Below are 20,925 nucleotides of genomic sequence, written 5' to 3'. Positions count from 1 at the left end.
GCTTCTCCCTTGTCAAACACATCCCGGTATTCCATATATTTCTCGGGTAGAGAAACTTCCTCTTGCAATATTGTGCTGGCTACTACCTCAGGTCCAGACTTGCCCTGTGGCTGACAGTGTTGTTGGCAGTACTTCCAGGCGAACGCCACCACGGCCTCGTCCCAGAAAATGGTCGGGTTATGCTGGACCAACCAAGGCATCCCTAACACCACTGGGAAGCAAGGCAGAGAAGCCACATAGAATGACAGCTCCTCCACATGTTCCAGTCTTCATTCCCAGCAACTCGGTCGCTCTAGTCACAGTTCCCGACTTTAGAGGCTGCCTATCAATGGTCTCGACGGACAAGGGCTGCTCCAGCGTCTGAATGGGAACGCCATGCTCGTGGGTGAAATTCCAGTCCATGAAACTTGACAATGCCCCGCTGTCAATCATGGCTTTGACTTGGAAATTATGTCTGGTGGGCAGTCTCAGTTGGACCTGCGATGGCAGGGGCTGTTGATGAGACTGCTTTGTTAACTTGGCTCCCAACTCTTGGGCCTCTACAAGAGCTGGGATTTGGAGTTTTCCAGCACTGAAGTCTTCTTGGCCTTGCAGGGGCAACCCCGGGCTAGATGTCCTCCTTTCCCGCAGTACAGGTATAGCCTCTCCCTCTTGCGCTTCTCTTTTTCCTCCTCTGACAAGCGTGATTGGGCCCTGCCAATTTGCATGGGCTCCTCCCCTGACAAGGTTGAGGTTCCCACGCTAGGCAGGTGACAAATGTGTGGGAGAGGTAGAGGTGCCTGGGAACGGATCGGCTCCACTCTGCGCTCCAACTATCTACAGACACAACTGGATTAGCTTGGCCAAGGTGCCTGGTGGGGAGGTATGTGCCAGTTCATCTAACACCTCGGGATTCAAACCACTTCAATAGAAATACATCAGGGCCGGGTTGTTGTATTCACTTTCTTGGGCCAAGACACGGAAGGTGTTAGTATAGACCCCCACGGATCCTCTCCCTTGCTTCAGGGTTCCTAGTTGGCGGGCTAGCGTCTCCTTCCATTGTAGATCTCGAAAAATCTCTTCCATGGCTGCGATGAAAACATTGTATTGCCCCAGGGCAGGGTCGTTTTGGATCAGATACAGGGTGGCCCACTTGGCAGCCTCCCTTTCTAGCAGACTGATGAGAAATGCCACCTTCGAGTCCTCTGTTGGAAACTCGGCTTCCCATACACGCATGTACAATTCACACTGGGCACGGAACATGGAGAACTGGTTGCTCTGGCCACCATAGTGGGAGGGCATCCCCACGGGAGACTTGATTCTGGCGGGCACCGTGCCTCCCTGGGCAATCAAGGCACGGAGATTCTGGTTCTCTAACTGGAGGTTCTGGGTCATGGCTCAGAGGTTCTGGAGCTCGGTGTATAAGGTCTCAAGAGTCACTGGGATTCCCCCTTCGGCACTGCCGCTAGCCTCCATGTTCTCGGTCATGGAGTCGTCGGAGAAGAGGGATGGTGGCTGAATCAAGCTGTCCTGCCCAGAGTGCAAGACACGAGACAGAGGCGAGACTGGAATTAATTCCTGTTTTATTAGAGTAACTTTTACATTAAAGGCAGTGCGCTTCATAGACTTAGCTATGCTAACTCACTACAATCCCTAACTAAGCTACCTGGGCATACTGTGCAGCATGTGAAGAAAGTTGACTCAGCAACTGAGTCAGGGGGTGCTGCCTTAAGTAGGGAAGGTCTCTGACTCCATCGAAGTCCCACCTTCTTGCAGCGTCTTGCGCGGGGTGAAGGGGGCGAGCCTCTGCTGGCTCATCTGACAGTACAGGCTCGATAGGTGCTGGCTTGGCCTCAGGAGGTGGGAAAGCGTTTGAAGTGCTCAGAGACAGGAAATGTCTCAGCAAACACTTTGCTCCTCCCCTTGTGCTGAGGCGCAGCTCAGAGTACATCCTTTCATGAGATCTCTTTTTCTGTACTGTTGTTATTTATTTATTTATTTATTTGTTTGTTTATTTATTAGATTTATTAGTCGCCCATCTGGCTGGTTGTCCAGCCACTCTGGGTGACGTACAGAATAAAAACATACAAATACATTAAAACATTAACATCTCAACAATATAATAAACCTAACCCACCCCAAAAGCCTGCCTGAAGAGCCAGGTCTTCAAGGCCCGGCAGAAGCTCATCATAGCGGGGGTGTGAGATTGTTTGGGAGGGAATTCCACAGAGTGGGAGCCACAATAGAAAAAGCCCTCTCCCTAGTCCTCACCAGTCTAGCTGTTTTAACTGGTGGGATAGAGAGAAGGCCCTTTGAGGCTGATCTTGTTGCACGGCATCCTTGATGAGGCTGGAGGCGCTGTTTCAGATAAACTGGGCCGAGACCGTATAGGGTTTTAAAGATCAAAGCCAACACCTTGAATTGGCCCCGGAAAATAACCGGCAACCAGTGCAACTCCTTCAGCACTGGAGTGATGTGATCTCGCCAGCAGCTGCCTTTGATCATAGTTCTTACCTTTGTTATTTGTTCATAGCTCTTACCTTTGTTGCTTAGTCACTTAGTTGTTCTGTGCCTCTCTTTATTTCCATTCGTTACCTGTTTTTAAAAAATTATTAGAGTTTAATATGGAGAGGTCTGTAAAGAAGAAGTACTTTAAAAAGTCAGGCCACGGCTCGGCGGTAGCCGTGACCAGTGCCCACTCTTCAAAGCGTTCTCTGAAATCTCATCATCAAACCTCTTCAGTTGCTGAAGAGACCGCTCAAGGGGTTTCTTCTAGCTATGGGGCAGTCAACCGTCTGTGCTCAGGTGAGGCCACGGCAGCAATGTCATTATCGGAACAAGTGAGTGTTACAGATCTGAGGTGAGCTGTGGTGAGTGGCTCTTCAGCAGCGCCTGCCATTTTGGAAGCTTTGCTGTCCACAGCGCCTACCATTTTGGACTCAACGGACCATTACCCTCTAGCTCTGGAGATCGGGGAGCGGTAGCCTCCGTGGATCGATCCTTAACTCAGGCAGTAGAAGCCACTGCCATGGCCAGGCATAGGGAGGCAGTAGCCTCCGTGGATCTGGCCCTAACTAAGGAAGTGAATGCCACTGCAGCAGCCAGGCATAGGGAAGTGGTAGTTTCCTTCCGCCCTGAGGTGAATTTAGCCACTATAACTGTCAGTAGGGGAGCAGTAGCCCCCACCATCGTACAACACGGTGCTGATAGGGGAGTGATAGCCCCCACCATTAGTCAACACTCTGAAACACAAGCCATGTTTTTATCCCAAAGGGATGAGGTAGCCCCTGCAATAGGACTGTTGGAAGCGAGCACTCGGGCTCACTCCCCAGATCCTCCACACTTGACTTCAAGCATTGTTCAAAATGTGGAATCCCTATCCTCTGAGGAGATGATGGGGCAGTACATCTGGGTCTTTCTGCACCCCCCAATTTGCTCTTGCAGCAACCACACCTGCAAAACCTGCTATCTGGGCTTTTTACGCCTGAGGTAATTCAGCAGCTCAATAACGCCATGATAGGTGATTTGGCTGCTGAACTAGCCAGAGCGGAACCTTTAAAACGTCCTCATTCTCCTGGTCAGGGTGATAGGCACCCAAATTCCTCCTTAGCAAAGAGACTTGCAGGAGGACAGTAGCAAGACGCTACAGCATCACCAGGTCCTTTTAGAGCTGCCAGAGGGCTGTGCTCTGCTACGCCTCCTAGACGATTCCCTCCAAGATGATTCCCAGCTCCCTGATGCGGAAGGAGAACATTTATGGGACAAAGGTGAATGGAGTGAGGGCTCAGGTCGTGAGGACTTGGTTTCCTCTAGACGGTTTATAGACCAATACTTTCCAACGTGTGTGCCAACGTGTTGGCTGTGCTTAATTTGGCACCTGATCAATAGCAGCTACAGCAACCTCCTTCTAAGAGTGCTATGGTCTTACCTGCTACTACGAGGGCAAGTAGGTGTATTCCTTTACCAGTCTCAGTTAAAGCATTAATGAAATCCAAATGGGGCACTCTGCTCCAATGCAAAAAGGGTATCAATTCTGCAAACAAGTTTTATCTTTAACTTGGTGGGATGACTCCCATGACTGGAATACAGCAATTGAAGGATACAACTTGTTCAAGAAGAACAGAAGGAATAAAAAGGGAGGTGGAGTTGCGCTATATGTTAAAAATATATATCCCTGCACAGAAATACAGGAAGATGAGCTTGGTAGCTCCACCGAGAGTATCTGGACTAAAATAAATGGAGCAAGTAATAAAAGGAATGTGGTGGTTGGAGTCTACTACCAACCACCCAATCAAGGAGAAGATGAGAATGTAACTTTTGAAAAGCAAATTGTCAATGTTTCGAGGAGGCATGATGTAGTAGTAATGGGGGACTTCAATTATCCTGATATCTATTGGGAGACAAATTCTGCCAAACACAGCCCCTCCAAGAAATGTCTGACTTGTGTTGCAGATAACTTCCTCCTACAGAAAGTGGAGGAAGCAACCAGATGATCAGCTATCCTGGACTTGATTCTAACCAATAGAGATGATTTGGTGGATGAAGTGGCAGTTACGGGAACTCTGGGGGAAAGTGATCACACCATACTTGAATTCTTGATTTTAACAGAAGCAAAAACTGAGAGTAACCATACACGCACCCTGGACTTCAGGAAAGCTGATTTTAATAAACTTAGAACAATTGTAAGTACCGTTCTGTGGCAAGCCACCTTAATGAGAAAAGGAGTCGAAGATGGGTGGGAGTTTCTAAAAAAGGAAATTCTAAAAGCACAATGGCAAGCAATTCCAACAAGGAAAAAAGGGGGGAAACAGCAGAAGAAGCCAGTGTGGCTTCACAAAAAGCTTAGAGATGATCTGAAAACAAAAAAGGACACAGACAGGAAGTGGAAAGAAGGTCAGGCCACAAAGGAAGAGTACAGGCAGGTATCACGGAATTGCCGGGATGGTGTCAGGAAGACTAAAGCTGAGAATGAGCTGAGGCTCATTTCTGTTAAAAGCAACAAAAAAGCTTTCTTCAGGTATGTCCATAGTAAAAGACAGAGAAAAGAAATGGTGGCACAGCTACTCAATGAGGATGGCAAAATGATAACAGATGACAAAGAAAAGGCAGAAGTGCTCAATTCTTACTTTGGCTCAGTCTTCTCCCAAAAAAGGGCCTATGACCCTCCTGGGAAACATGAAGTAGAAGGGTCAGGATTGGACCTTGAGATTGATAGACAAATGGTCAAGGAATACCTAATCACTTTGAATGAGTTCAAATTGGCAGGGCCTGATAAACTGCATCCTAGAGTATTGAAGGAACTGGCTGAAGAACTCTCAGAACCACTCTCTGTTATCTTTGCGAAATCATGGAGGACCGGTGAAGTACCGGATGACTGGAGGAGAACTAATGTTGTCCCTATCTTCAAAAAGGGCAAAAAGAAGGAACCGGGGAACTACAGACCAGTCAGCCTAACATCAATCCCTGGAAAAACTGTGGAGCAGATTATAAAGCAGTCAATCTGTAAGCACCTTGAAAGCAATGCAGTGATTACTAGGAGCCAACATGGATTTATGAAGAACAAATCGTGCCAAACTAATTTTATCTCATTTTTTGATCGGGTAACCTCCCTTGTAGACTGTGGGAATGCTGTGGACATAATATATCTCAACTTCAACAAAGCTTTTGACAAAGTGCCCCATGATATTCTGATTAGCAAGCTAGCTAAATGTGGGTTGGATGGAACAACTATCAGGTGGAAGTAACAAGTGGGGTATCACAGGGCTCGGTCCTGGGCCCAGTGCTCTTCCACATTTTTATTGACTTGCATGAGGAGGTACAAAGCATATTTATCAAATCTGCAGATGATACAAAATTGGGGGGCATAGCTAATACCATGGAAGACAGAAACAAAATTCAAAGTGACCTTGATAGGCTGGAGCATTGGGCTGAAAACAACAGAATAAAATTCAACAGGGATAAATGCAAAGTTCTACACTTAGGAAAAAGAAACCAAATGCACAGTTATAAGATGGGGGATACTTGGCTCAGCAATACGACATGTGAGAAGGATCTTGGAATTGTCGTTGATTACAAGCTGAATATGAGCCAACAGTGTGATGTGGCTGCAAAAAAGGCAAATGCTATATTAGGCTGCATAACAGAAGTATAGTTTCCAAATCGCGTGAAGTACTAGTTCCCCTCTATTCAGCACTGGTTAGTCCTCATCTTGAATACTGCGTCCAGTTCTGGTCTCCACACTTCAAGAAGGATGCAGACAAACTGGAACAGGTTCAGAGGAGGGCAACAAAGATGATCAGGGGACTGGAAACAAAGCCCTATGAGGAGAGACTGAAAGAACTGGGCATGTTTAGCCTGGAGAAGAGAAGACTGAGGGGAGATATGATAGCACTCTTCAAGTACATGAAATGTTGTCTCGATCGTCCCAGAGTACAGGACACGGAATAATGGGCTCAAGTTGCAGGAAGCCAGATTTCAACTGGACATCAGGAAAGCTTCCTAAGTGTTAGAGTCATACGACAATGGAACCAATTACCTGGAGAGGTAGTGGGCTCTCACACACTGGAGGCCTTCAAGAGGCAGCTGGACAGCCATCTGTCGGGAATGCTTTGATTTGGATTCCTGCATTGAGCAGGGGGTTGGACTTGTAGGCCCCTTCCAACTCTATTATTCTATGATCTTTTGGAAGCGGATGTTACGGAACAACTTCACACTCTAGCAGTGGATGGCCCTATTTCTGCTCTGATTTCATGGGCTTTGCTACCCTGGGACGGGGACTCGCAACTGAAGAACCCTAGTGAACGTAGGTCTGACTTAGCCCTTAGAAGATCACATTATGCTAATGCACTGGCGATCAGAGCGTCTGTGTCTGCATCTGTTTTTGCCAGACTGACCCTGTTGTGGGTGGAGGATCTGTTAGACAATGCCAACCAAGACCCAGTTAGGCTGAGGAAAACTTTGCTGAAAGTTTCTAGATCCTTAATGTTCATTGCAGATGCTACTATGGATTCCACCCAGTTTTCATGCATGGCCATGGTGGCAGTGGTAGTTGCTTGTAGGCACCTATGGCTTTCACACTGGGATGTTGATGCCTCCTCTTGGGCAAATTTGGCTTCAGTCCCTTTTTCTGGTTCGAAACTATTTGGGGATGCAGCGTTAAAGGAGATCTTAGTAGAGTCTAAGGACAAGAAAAAGACCATACATTGCAACGGAGGGATGACAGGTGCTTATATAGGCGCCCCCCGGTTCATTCCAGTCTCCACATAATTTTCGTGCTTTCAGATCTAGTGGGAGAGGATGCGATTTCAGAAATTACCGTCCTTCATAGAATAGATCAAGATTCCCACAAAAATCTCCACAATCCTCATTCTCCCGCACCTTTTTCCAGTCAAGGGCGCCCAGAACATCAAAATCAGCAACATTTCTGACTCAGTTTGGCTACCACCAGTGGGAGGAAGGTTAAACCAGTTTTCCCACCAGTGGAGAGACACCGCTCAGGACAAATGGGTTCTGCGAGTGGTCCAAGATGGTTACAAGATAGGACTATTGCAGTATCCACTGGCCAGGTTCCTTCCTTCTCCAGTACCCAGTTCCACTGTGAAGTTCTTGGCAGTGTCAAATGAGATTCGCCACTTGCTAGACATGTCAGCGATAGAAGAAGTGCTTTTAGACGAGCATTTCTCAGGGTTCTACTCGGTATTCTTAGTGGGGAAGAAGGATGGATCCTGGTGCATGGTAGTCGACCTGAAATTTCTAAATCAATTTGTGACCCCACACAAATTCAGGATGGAGACTTTGTCGTCGATCAAGGAGGCCTATCTACGTGTGCCGATATTCTCTGCACATCGCCGGCTTCTTCGTTTTCATTTCAATGGCCTTCACTATCAGTTCAAGGCGCTGCCTTTCGGACTATTATCAGCCCCCAGAGTGTTTACCAAGATCACGGTGATGGTAGTGGCCAGCCTCAGGCTGCAAAGGACTACTTGTTTATCCTTATCTGGATTATCTTGTTATACGTTCTAGTTCAGCTCATCAAGCTTGGGAAGACGTCCAGATCGTGTTGGCTCACCTAAAAGACCACGGGTTTTTAGTAAACATTCAAAAGAGCCAACTCAACCCATCGCAGAAGATTCAACACCTGGGGGCAACGCTGGATACGATCAAACAATTCATTTACTTGTTGGGTGAGAGGAGATTGTGAGCCTGGCTGCCGTGATGTTCCACAGTCGGTTGGCAGACATCATGGTCCTTGCCAAACTACTTGATATGATGGCATCGGCTATAGGCATTGTACCTTGGGCACGTCTTCATTCTCGACCACTGCAGTGGCTCCTCCTCCGATTCCAGCAGGACATAGCACACTGCAAGCACCAACTTGTTCTCCAGGCCAAGTAAAGGACTCATTGCGATGGTGGGCAAGTCTGCTACATTTGCAGAGGGGCGTTCCATTACAAGATCTCCCCTGATCGATCACCACAGATGCAAGCCTCATAGGATGGGGGGCACATTGTCAGGGTTACCATGTTCAGGGGACATGGATGTACAGGGAAACACATGAGAGCATCAATTGGCTGGAACTAAGGGCTGCTCATCTGGCTCTCTGCCATTTCTCCGACCAGGATGTGCTGATATGGACCGACAACACACGGTCCAGGCTCATTTGAACAAGCAGGGAGGCACACGCTCATTGAAGCTGCATTCAGAGGTGATGGTGATGCTGTCCTGGGCAAAACACCATGTAATGTCACTCATGGCAGAATACATTCAAGGCAATTTAAATGTAGCAGCAGACTGGTTAAGTCGGCAGCAGATATTCCCAGGAGAATGGGCTCTCAACAAGGACATGTTTCACATGCTACAGGTAAGATTCGGCAGGTGCAAGGTAGATCTCTTCGCATCAGAGACAAACCATCAGTTACGCCGCTTCTTCTCTCGTTTTCTGAGTCAAAAGGCCCCTGGCCGAAGGGGTTAAATGCATTTCCCCCAACTCCGCTGCTATCCAGGGTCCTAAAGAAAATACAGTTGGAAAAAGCCAGGGTGGTGCTGGTAGCCCCATACTGTCCAAGACATTCCTGTTTCTCGGACATCATACAGTTGACCAAGTCTCAGCCTTTCCATCTCCCGATGCATCAGGACCTGATCTACCAGAGACCTCTGTTTCACCCTGACCCCCAGTGGCTACATCTGGCCACATGGAAATTGAACGCACACGACTGCTAAGATCAGGAGTGTCCGTGGCAGTGGTGGACACCATTTTGGCCACTGGAAGGCCTTCCACATGGCCTTACCAAAGCACATGGAACGTTTTTTCACAGTGGTGTGCCAAATGAGAAACGGGTCCAGAAGTAGCTGCGCTACCAGATGTGCTGCTTTTCCTACAAGAAGGCCTGCAGATGAGTCTGCACCCTGCCACGTTGAAAAGGCAGACGTCAGCATTGTCATCAATACTATCAGTACCAGGTTCCGTCTCCCTGGCTTCACATCCCCTAGTTAAACGGTTCCTTCAAGGCGCCACTCTAATTAGTTCACCAGTTCTTCACTGTTTTCCTATGTGGAGTCTACACTACATTCTTTCTGCTCTTCAAAAAGCACCATTTGAGCCACTAGGATCCATCTCTTTAAAAATGCTCTCGTTCAAGACGGTGTGCTTGGTGGCCATCACAACGGCACGTCGGGTGTCCAAACTGCTGGCCTTATTGGTTCAAAAGCAGCTTTGCACCTTTCACAAGAACAGAGTAGTGCTGCGGACTAGACCGGACTTCATTCCTAAGGTCCACACTGTCTTTCACAGAAATCAAGAAATAGTCTTACCTACTTTCTGCCCTAACCCTTCCTACGCGAGGGAGAAGGCATGGCACTCTTTAGATGTCAGACGAGCACTAAAAGTGTACATCAATAGAACTAAACCATTTAGGCAATCTGATTCCCTATTTGTATCATTCCACCCAGCCACTATGGGGGGAAAAGTGTCAAGTGCAACCATAGCTTGATGGATTAAGGCATGCATATCATTAGCCTATGAGGCGCTTCATGTGCCGTCCCCTTTACGCATTATGGCACACTCCACTAGATCTACAGCCACATTGGCAGCTTATTCCACGAATGCCCCCATATTAGATATTTGCAGAGCAGTGGCGTGGTCTACGCCTAGTACGTTCACAAGGCACTATAAAATTGACCTTCTGGCCTCGGCTGAGGCCTCATTTGTACGTAGGGTTTTACAACAGGTCTTACCTCCTGAGGCCCGCCCTAGGTCTGCAGCTGTAGTACATCCCGCTTGGAGACCTCTGTCATCCATGAGAGAAGGAACAGTTTGTTCTTACTGTAAATGGCGTTTCTTCATGGATGATAAGAGGTCTCCAAGGCCCACCCATGCAGTAAATCGTATGGTGGATGGGACTGAGTCATTAAGTGCCATGACTCCTTTCTGCTTGTTTTCTCTGGGTCACTTGACCTTGTGTTAGCATCCTTTGTTCTCTGTTATCAAGTTTGTATTGTGGTTCTATGTTTTTCCTTTCTGAGTTGTGCTTGAGGCTGATGTCTAGAGTTTTGCAAGAAAGGAATTGAGCCTCAGCAGAAGGGGAGGAGCAAAGTACTTGCTGAGGCGTTTCCTGTCTCTGAGCTGCAGGAGGAGCTACACAACCCGCTTGGAGACTTGTTGTCATCCATGAAGAAACACCTTTCACGGTAAGAACAAACTGTTCCTTCTCCAATCCGGTACGGTAACCCGTAACAAATGTAACACAAAATATAATACAATGCCAATGGGGCTGCACTGTATTGTTCTGTATACTTTGAACAGTAATGTCACACATTCTGTTATTTATATTTTGTTATATTTTGACATTTTAAAGAACAAAAAAGTACAAAAATAAGAAGCATGTGACTTGCATGTTTCAAAAATTTTACTGGCTATTGGTCCATTTCCAGGCACAATTCAAAGTGCTAGCTATGACCTACAAAGCACACATAACTTGGGTCCATTATTATCTGAAATACTGTATTCTCCCATCTTCAGCAGAGGCTTTCTTTCTGTCCTCCCTATATCTGAAGCATGTTTGCAGGAACTCTAAAGGAGAGAGGGTCTTCTCTTTGGCTGCTCCAATGTCTTGCTAAGGAAGGCCTATCTAGCCTCTTCTCATACAATCATAGGGCTGAAAAGGGACTTGTGGGCCATCTAGCCCAACCCTCTGCTTGATGCATGAAATCCAAAGCTAGAGCATCCCCAATAGATGGTGTCCAGCCTCTATTTGAAAACCTCTAGTAAGGGTGAGATCACCACCACTCTAAATAATTGGTTCTCTGATGACCTTCCACTGGTAGGCAAATGCATTTTTGTTCAGATAGATCTTTGGCCCCACTGACGTATTTTTACCTGCTTTGTTTTCATGCTTGTGATATTATGTATTTTACTTTATTGTTTGCCATCCTGAGCACCATTATAAAAGTGGAATATAATTTGAACAAACACAGTTTTTTTAAAAATGTAGTTGCTTGTACATTTGGAAGCCGAAATTATAGGTCGGTACAGATGTAACATTGTCAATCCTCCAAAGTACAGTTTGTAGGGTAGGGAGCATGGGCTGACACATTCCAATTTCCCTTTGTGGTTTTCTGGCTTGATCCGATGATCATTGGTACTACATTGAAATAAACACAATCAAGCTGTGATTTACAATTCAGCTTTGGGGGGCAAGTGCAAACCATAGTTTGCCAGTTGAGATGTAACAGCAAGCTACAGTTTGATCAACCCAGGAAATCGAGGAGGGAATTAGAGCATGATTTGCTGATCAGGATTGGGAAAGTTATGTCTGAACTGATTGTATAATTACTGCAAATCATTGTTGTCAAGATGTTTGAACCGAGTCATACCATGAAGTAAAATTTTGTTTGAAAGCATGAGAGATTTGATTCTATAATTGAAATAGATGTTGGGGCCCTGGGGGGCAGGTGGGTGTCTTTCCACTACTTTTTACTAGTTTTGTGTGATACCAGCAATTTTAAAGTTATTGGACACTGCTAAAAAAACATTGCCAAAGTCAACGGAGTGTAATTTTGTTCTTTGCTAGCATCTTTCTCTTGATTAGCAATTTATGCATCTTGCAAGACTTGAACTTAAACTGGATATTTAATATATATATATATAATCTGTCATTACACTTTTTAAGCCTTCAGGATGGGAAGAGCTAAAAATTAATTTAGATGTAGGATTAGTTCTCACATTACTTTTTAAAGATGTGAGTGTACTCTTAGGAGTCACGTCCATGACTGGAAGAAGCCCCAGGCTAAATAATCTGTAGAACAGGCCACCATCTATAAGGACATGAATCAGGCAGCATCCGGGGGGGGGGGGAGATAATGTATAAAGTAGTTTGGGGTGGTTGAGCAAGTTGGGTCTCTCTTAGTATATCTCACAGGGTAGATATGATGTTAATAAGACTTTTAAATGTATCTTGTGTGTGGGAAAGAACTGTAGAAGTAATAATATTAGTCACTTTTCTCATAATAGTGACTGTACCATAGGGAGGATTCAGTGTTAAGAGGGAAGCTTTACCCCCTTTCAGTGGTAATCCTCCCAACAGTCTGATCCTAGAAGTCCTGTCACTTTTGGCTGCAACTGTGCAATATGGGGTATAGGGTTTGTTTGTTTTGGGTTTTTTTTATGGATTATGGAGGAAGAGAGCTGAGTTGATCTGTGTAATGAAGACCTGGCTGGAAAAACGTTGGTATTGCTATGATCTGTAAGGGTGCTGTTACCCTCACCAGGCTCCCTGTCCAAAATACGGTTCATGTTGGCTGAAAACAATCTTGAGACAGATTGTAGATTCTCTTGTGCTTTGACTGCCTTACTGCCCCTCAACTGACTGAGCTGACACTGGTAGCCTTGGAGGTGCAGTTGGAGCCTCCTAAGTTGAGCCACTTCAGTTTCCATGCCCTTTCAAAAGGTGCAGTCCAGGGCCATCATGACTACCATGTGGCTGTCCCAGAGTACTTCTGGCCCAAGATACCTGGCAGATCATACTCTTAATCTGAGTTTCTCTTGAGGCTGGAGGGAGATGGGCTGTGGTTTTGCAAGTTTTCTTAACCTCCACAGAATAGTAGGACAGTTAATTGGACCCACCCCACATAGCAACTGGCTCTAACTTGTGTTAGGGGACATTTATTGGCACCTTTCTATCCAAATTCTTGGTATTATTTCTCACTAGTTGGAGCTCAGGCTTTTCCATGGTTTGTTTAGTGAAAGGACGTGTGCCTAAGGCAGGGGTAGCTAACATGGTGCCCCCCAAATGCTCTTGAACTCCCATCATCCCTGACCAACAGCATCTGTATGGCACCATGCTGGCTGCCCCAGGCCTAAGGCAAAGAAACAGACAGGTTGGCAATTCAAGCACAGATGGAGAGAAACTCTTGATGAATCTTAGCAAACATGGCTTGCCTTAGAGCCTATTCCATGCTGGCAATGGTGGTAAAGCATTCTGACATTTCCACCACCATTGCATCCAGATGAACTTGTTTTTAATTGTGCACTGAGTGATTATAATATATGATTTTGCACTTCATTGTGGTGGTGCTCACCATTACTTTCGCCCAGATCTTCATTTTCTTGAGGTTTAGTGTGCTGTAGTGATAGGCTCAGTAGAGTGTTGGACTCAGTTTGAGGAGACCCAGTTTGAAATCACTGCTCATCTACCAAGGTTATCAGCCACTGTCTCTTAGCCTAACCTTCCTCTCTGTTGCTCCAGAGGGCAGCAATAGAAACAATGGGTGGAAACTGCAGGGAAGCAGACTTCAGCTAAACAATAGAAGATTCTTAAGGGTAAATGCTGTTTGACTGTGAAACAGTCTGCCCCAAGAGGTGAGGGACTCTGCTTTGCCAGAGGTGTTTTAAGCAGATGATAGAGAGCCATTTCCAGTAGCGGCTGGTGGCTCCATGTTCGTGGGGCAGTGGCATCTGCTCCAGATTTTAGTCTGAACTTTCAAGAAGCGCTCCAAGGTGCTTCAGCTCCTTGAAAGTTCAGACTAAAACCCAGAGCAGATTCCACTGCTCTACTGACTGGAGCCACCAGCCTCCACAGGCCATCTTGCAGGGATGCTGTAGTTGCATCCAGCATTGAGCAAGGGGTTCGACTGGATGACCCCCGGATCCCTTTGAACTCCATGATTTTAAGGTTGTTATGCAGATAAAATGGGGAAACTCTGTTCACCGCCCTGAGCACTTTAGAGGAAAGACAAAACAAAATATAAGGAAGTCACGCTGGGAAAACATTCCTGCCTCCAGCTTTCAAAGCATCCAGCTTCTGTTCTTCACATGTCTAAGCTCTCAATGGACATTCAGGCTAAGTTTAGTGGGGACATCCCAATCATGATTCCCTACATGATTCCCTTTGTTCCCTACAGATTCAGTGGTGTTTTTCCCAGCTTGAATATGGCGGTGAAGCGGCGTGAACAAGCTCTGCAAGATTACAAGAGGCTGCAATCTAAGGTGGAGAAGTATGAAGAGAAGGAGAAGACAGGACCCATCCTGACCAAGCTGCACCAGGTACTGAGCCAAGAGAGAAGGGTGCTCATAGCCTGATTGTCAAAAAGGATTTGGAGGTTTCTCAGGTATCATTTTTGTGGTTGCCCTGGGACTTTTTTCACAAAGGATTCATGTGCTTATCAAAGGAAGAATGCAAGGGGAGAGCTAGCAACAGTCCATTAGCGGTGATCAAGGAACCTCCCTGATGTGTTTGTTCTTTTGGTGCCTTTAATTTTTAGTTCCGAATTGGAAGCTGGGTGAATACAATCAACTTTCTAGAGCGTTCTGTTGTATTTTAGTGTGAATAGCTTACATGGAGAGAAATCTAGCTTTCAAATAGAGGCTGCTTTCGGATGCAATGCTGGCCATAAACCAGCTTCAGGGAAACTAGCCTGTGCCCATAAAGCTATCATGGAACAGCAGCCTTAGCGTTATCATGTGCCCCAGAACTCCTGATTTGTTTCTCTCCAACCAAACCATGAATGGGAATCCAAGAACAAACTTGAGCTTTCAGTTGTGGTTTGTCTGGGGAGAAACTAACCTCGAGCGCTGGTTCACATGTGCTCACTAAGCCAGCCACTCTGTGGATTGTTTCCTTGCTCTGGGAAGGGAGAAACAAAAGGGGAGTGCTTGTGCTGTCTGCAACCACACACATCTTTGAGCACAGGCTAATTTCTCTAACTGTGGTTCATGGTGTAAGAGAAAATCAGCTCTGTAGGACGACCTTTAGAACTGCATGTGTCCATTAGATCACATTTGTATCTTGGTTGCTGCTGCAATTTCTTTTTCTGGTGCAACCCACCCCCAAAGACAAAAAACTTTTTTTCATTTCATGTTTATGCCATCTGTCTCCATCCCCCAGTACCTATGAGTTTTTTCTGTACTCCTGATAGTTTTTAAAATAATAGTCACTACTGTGCCTTTAAATATCCTGCAAGTATTCGTACTTAGCTCAGAGCTGTAGGCATCATAGAATGGCTTCCACAGCACATTTGTTTGTGAAATAATCCAGCAAAGTATGCTGAGATATTGGCATATCTTGTGGAATGGCTCCCATGCTAAAAAATAACAAAGTTTTGAAAGTGGGGCTAAGGCTAAAGTCAAAGAGTTTTCCCATTAAGATGGTAATTGAATGTAGGATTGCAGTTTTAGTTTTTTAACTCACCAAGGGCTACTTCACATTTTTATGTGGCTATTATATTTGCTGTGGCTACATTGGTATCCTGGAGAAGAGCAGATGTGCACTCCTAAGCACTCAGGGGAAAGAGCTATGGGGAGCTACAGCCAATCCCCAAATGCTTAAGTGTATGTACTTGCTTTTCACAATTGTTTTTGACAATAAGCATGTAGTGTTTCAATGGTGAATAAACAGCCACATAAATGGTGAAGCAGTTCTGAATCTAATGTTGCTAACTCACTTTCCTGTGGATGCTTGAAACCTCTAAGAGATTGACATGCACTGAAGAATGCGGTTTTTTTATAACCCTATAAATTGGGCATTGTGTTAAAGAATTACCATGTCAACATTAAGAAAAAACAATTCAAGCTTAACAGTAAAGAAGCTTGGAATGCATAAACCTAAGGATTTGAGAAAGTGAGCTGCATTTTGTCCTGATGACTAAGCAGGGAGGGTGTTTTCCCCTAAGGGATTTCTAGTAGGGCTGTGCCAAAAAGGAAGTGGATGGGGACAGTTTTAACAAATATTTTCATCTGGGTCGAAAGTGCATACACATACACATACACTTAAGCATATATGTCCTTGGCCAATTTTGGAGACAATCATTGTGAAAAGGATGAATGAGTTCTCCTGATTAGAGGGCATTGCCCTGAATAAGCTTCTTTTCCCTCGCAGTCCTGATTGGCTTGGATCACCCATGTGACCAGTGCAGGAAGCATAGGCATTCTAAATAAGGTTTGCTTGCCCTCCTTTATGTCAGCCTATAACTAAATCTGATTGGTTGTAGAACACTGTGATGTAGTCATGTCTGGCTAAAATCACTGTATGAAGAAAATAAGCCCTAGCCAACAGCGGAAATGGGTGTGAACTCAGGTGAACATTAACAAAAGGGATAAAACATTCTTAGCACTAAGGAAATTTTGGGGAAAATATTTTTGGAAGACCCCAAAAGCACTCCTTTCATCCCAAAATTGGAAAGAGGCCAATATTTGGCCTAGCCATAATGATTGCTAGCACACATCTTTCCTCTGGAAATGCTTCTAAATGTCTGTGAAGGCCATTGCACATGATAAGGATTAAGAGGACCTAGCTTGGACAAACTGCATTTGGTACTGAGCTCGGAAGGAATGATAGACTGTTGGAGGAAGTGAAGGATGATATTTTGTGATTGTCTTCTTCCACCACCTTCTTCTGTTCTCCCAGGCACGGGAAGAACTGAGGCCAGTGAAAGACGAATTTGAGGCTAAGAACAAGCAGCTCCTGGAGGAGATGCCAAAATTCTACAGCAGCCGCATTGATTACTTCAAACCAAGTTTTGAATCTCTGATCCGGGCTCAGGTATGACTTGGGGCCAGCTGTTGTATTAGAAGTCACTTTATTTTCCTTAATGCATCCTAGGCTGTGGTCCTAAAAGATGATAGCAAAGATGATAAGCATATCTACCTTCGGAGAGAATTCTACAGTTGGGGTACAAAAAGCATTCTCTGTGGTAGCTAGACTGAAGCTCCACAGGCAAGGGGCATCCAGAGAAGGGCCTCCAAGGATAAACTTATGAGAGCAAGCTAGAATCTACACTTACCCCAGGTTTGATCAACTCCAAGCCCAGGTCTATTAGGAAAAGGCATCTTTTGAGTTGTTCTCTCTTCATCATGGCTTGTTCAGCTACCAAACAATAGAGGCATTTAAGCAGGCAATGTATACGACATTTAAAAAACAACACACGCGCCATTGACTATCATTTGATCTTGCATTTTGAAGTGTGTGTCTGATTGACTATCATCTGGTCACACATATCAAATCTTCTTGAAAAGCAAAAGCCAGTGCTGTTGACGCTTCTGGATTTGTGGCCATGGAACTTAGGAGTGGGGATGGTGCTGAATTTCTTGTTTCTTTTTCACTGAGCCAAGTCTGGTGGGTCTTACCTAATACCCTGCTAGTGGCACACTGGGGGAAAAGTTACCAGTTATTACTGGACAGGGAGTTAGACTCAGTGGTCTTACAGGCCCCTTCCAACTCTACTAGTCTATGTGGTGCGAGTTTCTCAGCCACTATTTAGCTTACATTTTGAGCAGCTGAAGCTGGGTGGTTACATTGATGCCTAAGGGCAACCCTCAACAACACATTTTGTAGAGATTGTTTTGTGAACAGAGAAAAATGGTCATCTAAGAGCCCTTGATTGACAGTTGCCATTAAGTCTGGCTACCTGCAGAGGCAAAGGTGTAGGAAAGTTGCTTGTAAACATTTGCAGATGCAGTTGGGGTCACAGTGACCCCAAAAGCTGAATTAGTAAGTATTGTGCAAAATGCTAGCCATGATGGGGGAAAAAATCAGTTGTGGTGGGTTACAGGAAAGGTTAAAACTGTGGGAGGGGATTGTTTTAAAAATTTAGGCTTGTAAAGGGGTTTTGTAAACCTGCAAGGGACTAGTAACCCCTGTTATAAGTGGTAGGGATTTTAACGAAACTGAGTCATTTACCTATTATGAAAAGAACCAAAATAGTGTTTTCACTCTCTATGCTCATTTCTTACAAGTAATGGAAGGAACAGGTTCTGGGTTAAGCTTCTGTAGACATCAAGAGTAACTAAATGCTGTTTAAATTCCTTTGCAGGGTCACTTTGACCCGTAGAACCATATGTGTTTGTGTTCAGTTTTCCCTGAAATTGAGCCCCCAAGCTATAAGAACTCAGAACTCTCTCTCCCTCTCTCCCTCCCTCCCTCCCTCCCTCCCTCCCTCCCTCCCTCCCTCCCTCTCTCCCTCCCTCCCTCTGTCCCTCCCTCTGTCCCTCCCTCTCTCCCTCCCTCCCTCCCTCCCTCCCTCTCTCCCTCACTCACTCACTCACACACAAACACACATATAGTTCTAAAGCATTGATTTTTCCACTGGTAATGAATACAGCAATAAACACCCTATCATAGTTAAGGAATATTGAGAGCAGCCTTTTCCCACCTTCCTAGATGTTGCAGAACTACAACTCCCATCAGCCCCAGCCAGCATGGCCAACGGTCAAGAATTATGGGAACTGTAGTCCAGCAACAACCAGGGACCGAAAGACTGCAGAGCATGGAGTCATATAAGACAGACACAGAATTTTTATGAATTTTTCAGTGCTGATGTGGTGTGTTTCCCACCTATTGATGGAGGGTTAAGAAATGTCAACGTTGTTTTTCCATTTAAAAAGCTATCAGGGTGGCTCACAACAATATTTTAAAACCATCAAAGCAAGAGAAAAAGCAAGAAGCTGCATTAATCATTAAAAGCTTGAGAGAATAAAAATATGAATGGCTTGTTTGTGAGGAGAAACTAAAATTGTTCCTTAAATGAAGCATTGCAAGGATGGGAACCATGAAGGCTTGGTTCATCATCCATCTGACTTCTGAAGAGAGTGGGGGAGGTATCCAGAGCAGGATCTCTAAAGAAGGCATTAGGGGTTGGGCAAGTTCATACAGGAGCAGGCAGTCTTTTTCAGGTGCCTTGGCCCCAAGCAATTTAGGACTTTAAGAGAGCAGTCCTTAGTTCCCAGAGATATGCTGCAGAACTTCTTGCTACCAGAGGCTTTTTTGTTACAGTGACAGAAATCTCCACTGCTCCAGTGGTGGGGGCAGAATGGGGTAGGCCTCAGACCTGCTGGATCCACAAGTCACTTGTTCCCCCAACATAATGGGCAAAAAAGTACAGTAGCCCTAGAGCTGGCCAATGGGAGGAGAAATAAAAAAAGGAACAACCAATGTAAAAAGGAAAAAGCTAACCCCATGACCGCTATCTGTGTGTGTCTGGCTGACTTAAGACCAGCAGGTCTTAAGAAATGGTGGTTTGCCCAGACCAAAAACAGCAGTCTGACATATGGCAAACTAACAATAGTTTGACATACGGCAAACTAATGTGAATTTTGGAAAGAGCAGAGAAATGGGGTCATGGCTCCTTGTAGGAATGAACCTTCATCAGCCCCTTTTGGAATGGGTCTCTGTCCTGTGCGCTGTCCTGCCCAGAGTGTGAGGCACGAGGAGACAAGGATGAAAGCAGTTCTTGTTTTATTGGGGTAACTGAAACATCAAAGGCAGCACGCTTCATTAACTTGACTAAACTAACTCACTGCATTCCCTAACTAAGCTCCTAAGCATACTCTGCAGCATATGAAGGAAGTTGACTCAGCACCCCGGTCAGGGGGGCGCAACCTTAAATAGGAAAGGTCTTCGCCTGTAATCTCTCACTCCTTCGAAGAACCTCCCTGTGACCGGCGCAATGTCTGGTGCGGGGTGAAAGAGGGCTGTGAGGCGTCCTTCCCTGGCTCTCCCTGTCAGGTTCCTACCTGCTCGTGGTTACTGCCTGTCACTAGGCACCACCAGGGACTCCACCAGTCCGGACTGTCCTTTTTTATTTTTTCTCTCCCCGCTCTAGCACAGATCTCAACAGATCCCCCTGCTAGGCAACCACCAGTAACGTCCCAATACTAGTATTCCCAGAGACTCTGAATACTGGTATTGTTATTCTCTTCACCACTGCCACCATTTGTTACAGTTCCCCTTCAGCCTTGGTCATTACCTTACCCTCCCTTCTGGTCTGTGAAACCCCAGCCAAGGATCAGGCCTTTGGTAAACCAAATTAAGTATTTATTACAGATAACAAAGCTAACAAGATTAACAAGATTTCTTCTTAAGGCACATAAGCATATGGTTTTACTCAATACTAATCCGAACTCCACCTCCCTCCTGGCAAACAACTCTCTAAACCCCACCAAGCAACCCACTCAGTTCTCTTCTCCCCCCCAGATTCCACTCTCACTCTTCCTTTTATACATTCAGCCATTTTAAACACTCAGCCAATCATCTCGCATTCTACTGCCCATTCACTCCCCCTCTTTCACTCCACTTACCATGTATCTTCTAAACAACCAACACTTACCATATATACATTAATATAGGAACATCACATTTCCCCCCCCCCTAAACAACAGCAGAGTATTATTCCTGTTCCAGGATTTATACGTCGCGTTAACAAATAAAAGTCTCTATGGGGAAAATGTCTTTCTTTGTTCCTCTGTCTGGTCACATCACTGCAGTCCCAGCCACTTGCCTGGAAAGTCCATCGGCCAGTACATTGTCCTTGCCTTTTATGAACTGGAAGTCCACTTGATAGTCCTGTAGGGCCCAGGACCACCTCTGCAGCATAGTGTTATGGTTTTTCATAGTCTGCAACCATAACAAGGCCCGATGATCTGTAGTCACTGTGAATCTTCGTCCCCACACGTATGGG

The 20,925-nt window shown here is 45.5% G+C and overlaps 1 protein-coding gene across 8 annotated transcripts in view; it reads left to right on the top strand.

Moving 5' to 3' along the window:
• BIN3 (bridging integrator 3) overlaps positions 1–20,925 on the top strand; it is a 173,941-nt gene that overhangs the window by 133,915 nt on the left and 19,101 nt on the right. For all 8 annotated transcript variants that reach the window (XR_009758752.1, XM_061593416.1, XM_061593412.1 and 5 more), the window contains 2 exons: positions 14,377–14,518; positions 16,878–17,012. Coding sequence is in view for 7 of the 8 variants with exons in the window: in XM_061593416.1 (XP_061449400.1) it covers positions 14,377–14,518; positions 16,878–17,012 (277 nt within the window). In the remaining variant the exon portion in view is untranslated. The remainder of the gene's footprint in view (positions 1–14,376; positions 14,519–16,877; positions 17,013–20,925) is intronic.

The sequence above is a fragment of the Rhineura floridana genome, chromosome 12 (assembly GCF_030035675.1).
Source record: "Rhineura floridana isolate rRhiFlo1 chromosome 12, rRhiFlo1.hap2, whole genome shotgun sequence".
NCBI lineage: Eukaryota > Metazoa > Chordata > Lepidosauria > Squamata > Rhineuridae > Rhineura > Rhineura floridana.
This window is presented reverse-complemented; position numbering and strand designations above follow the sequence as displayed.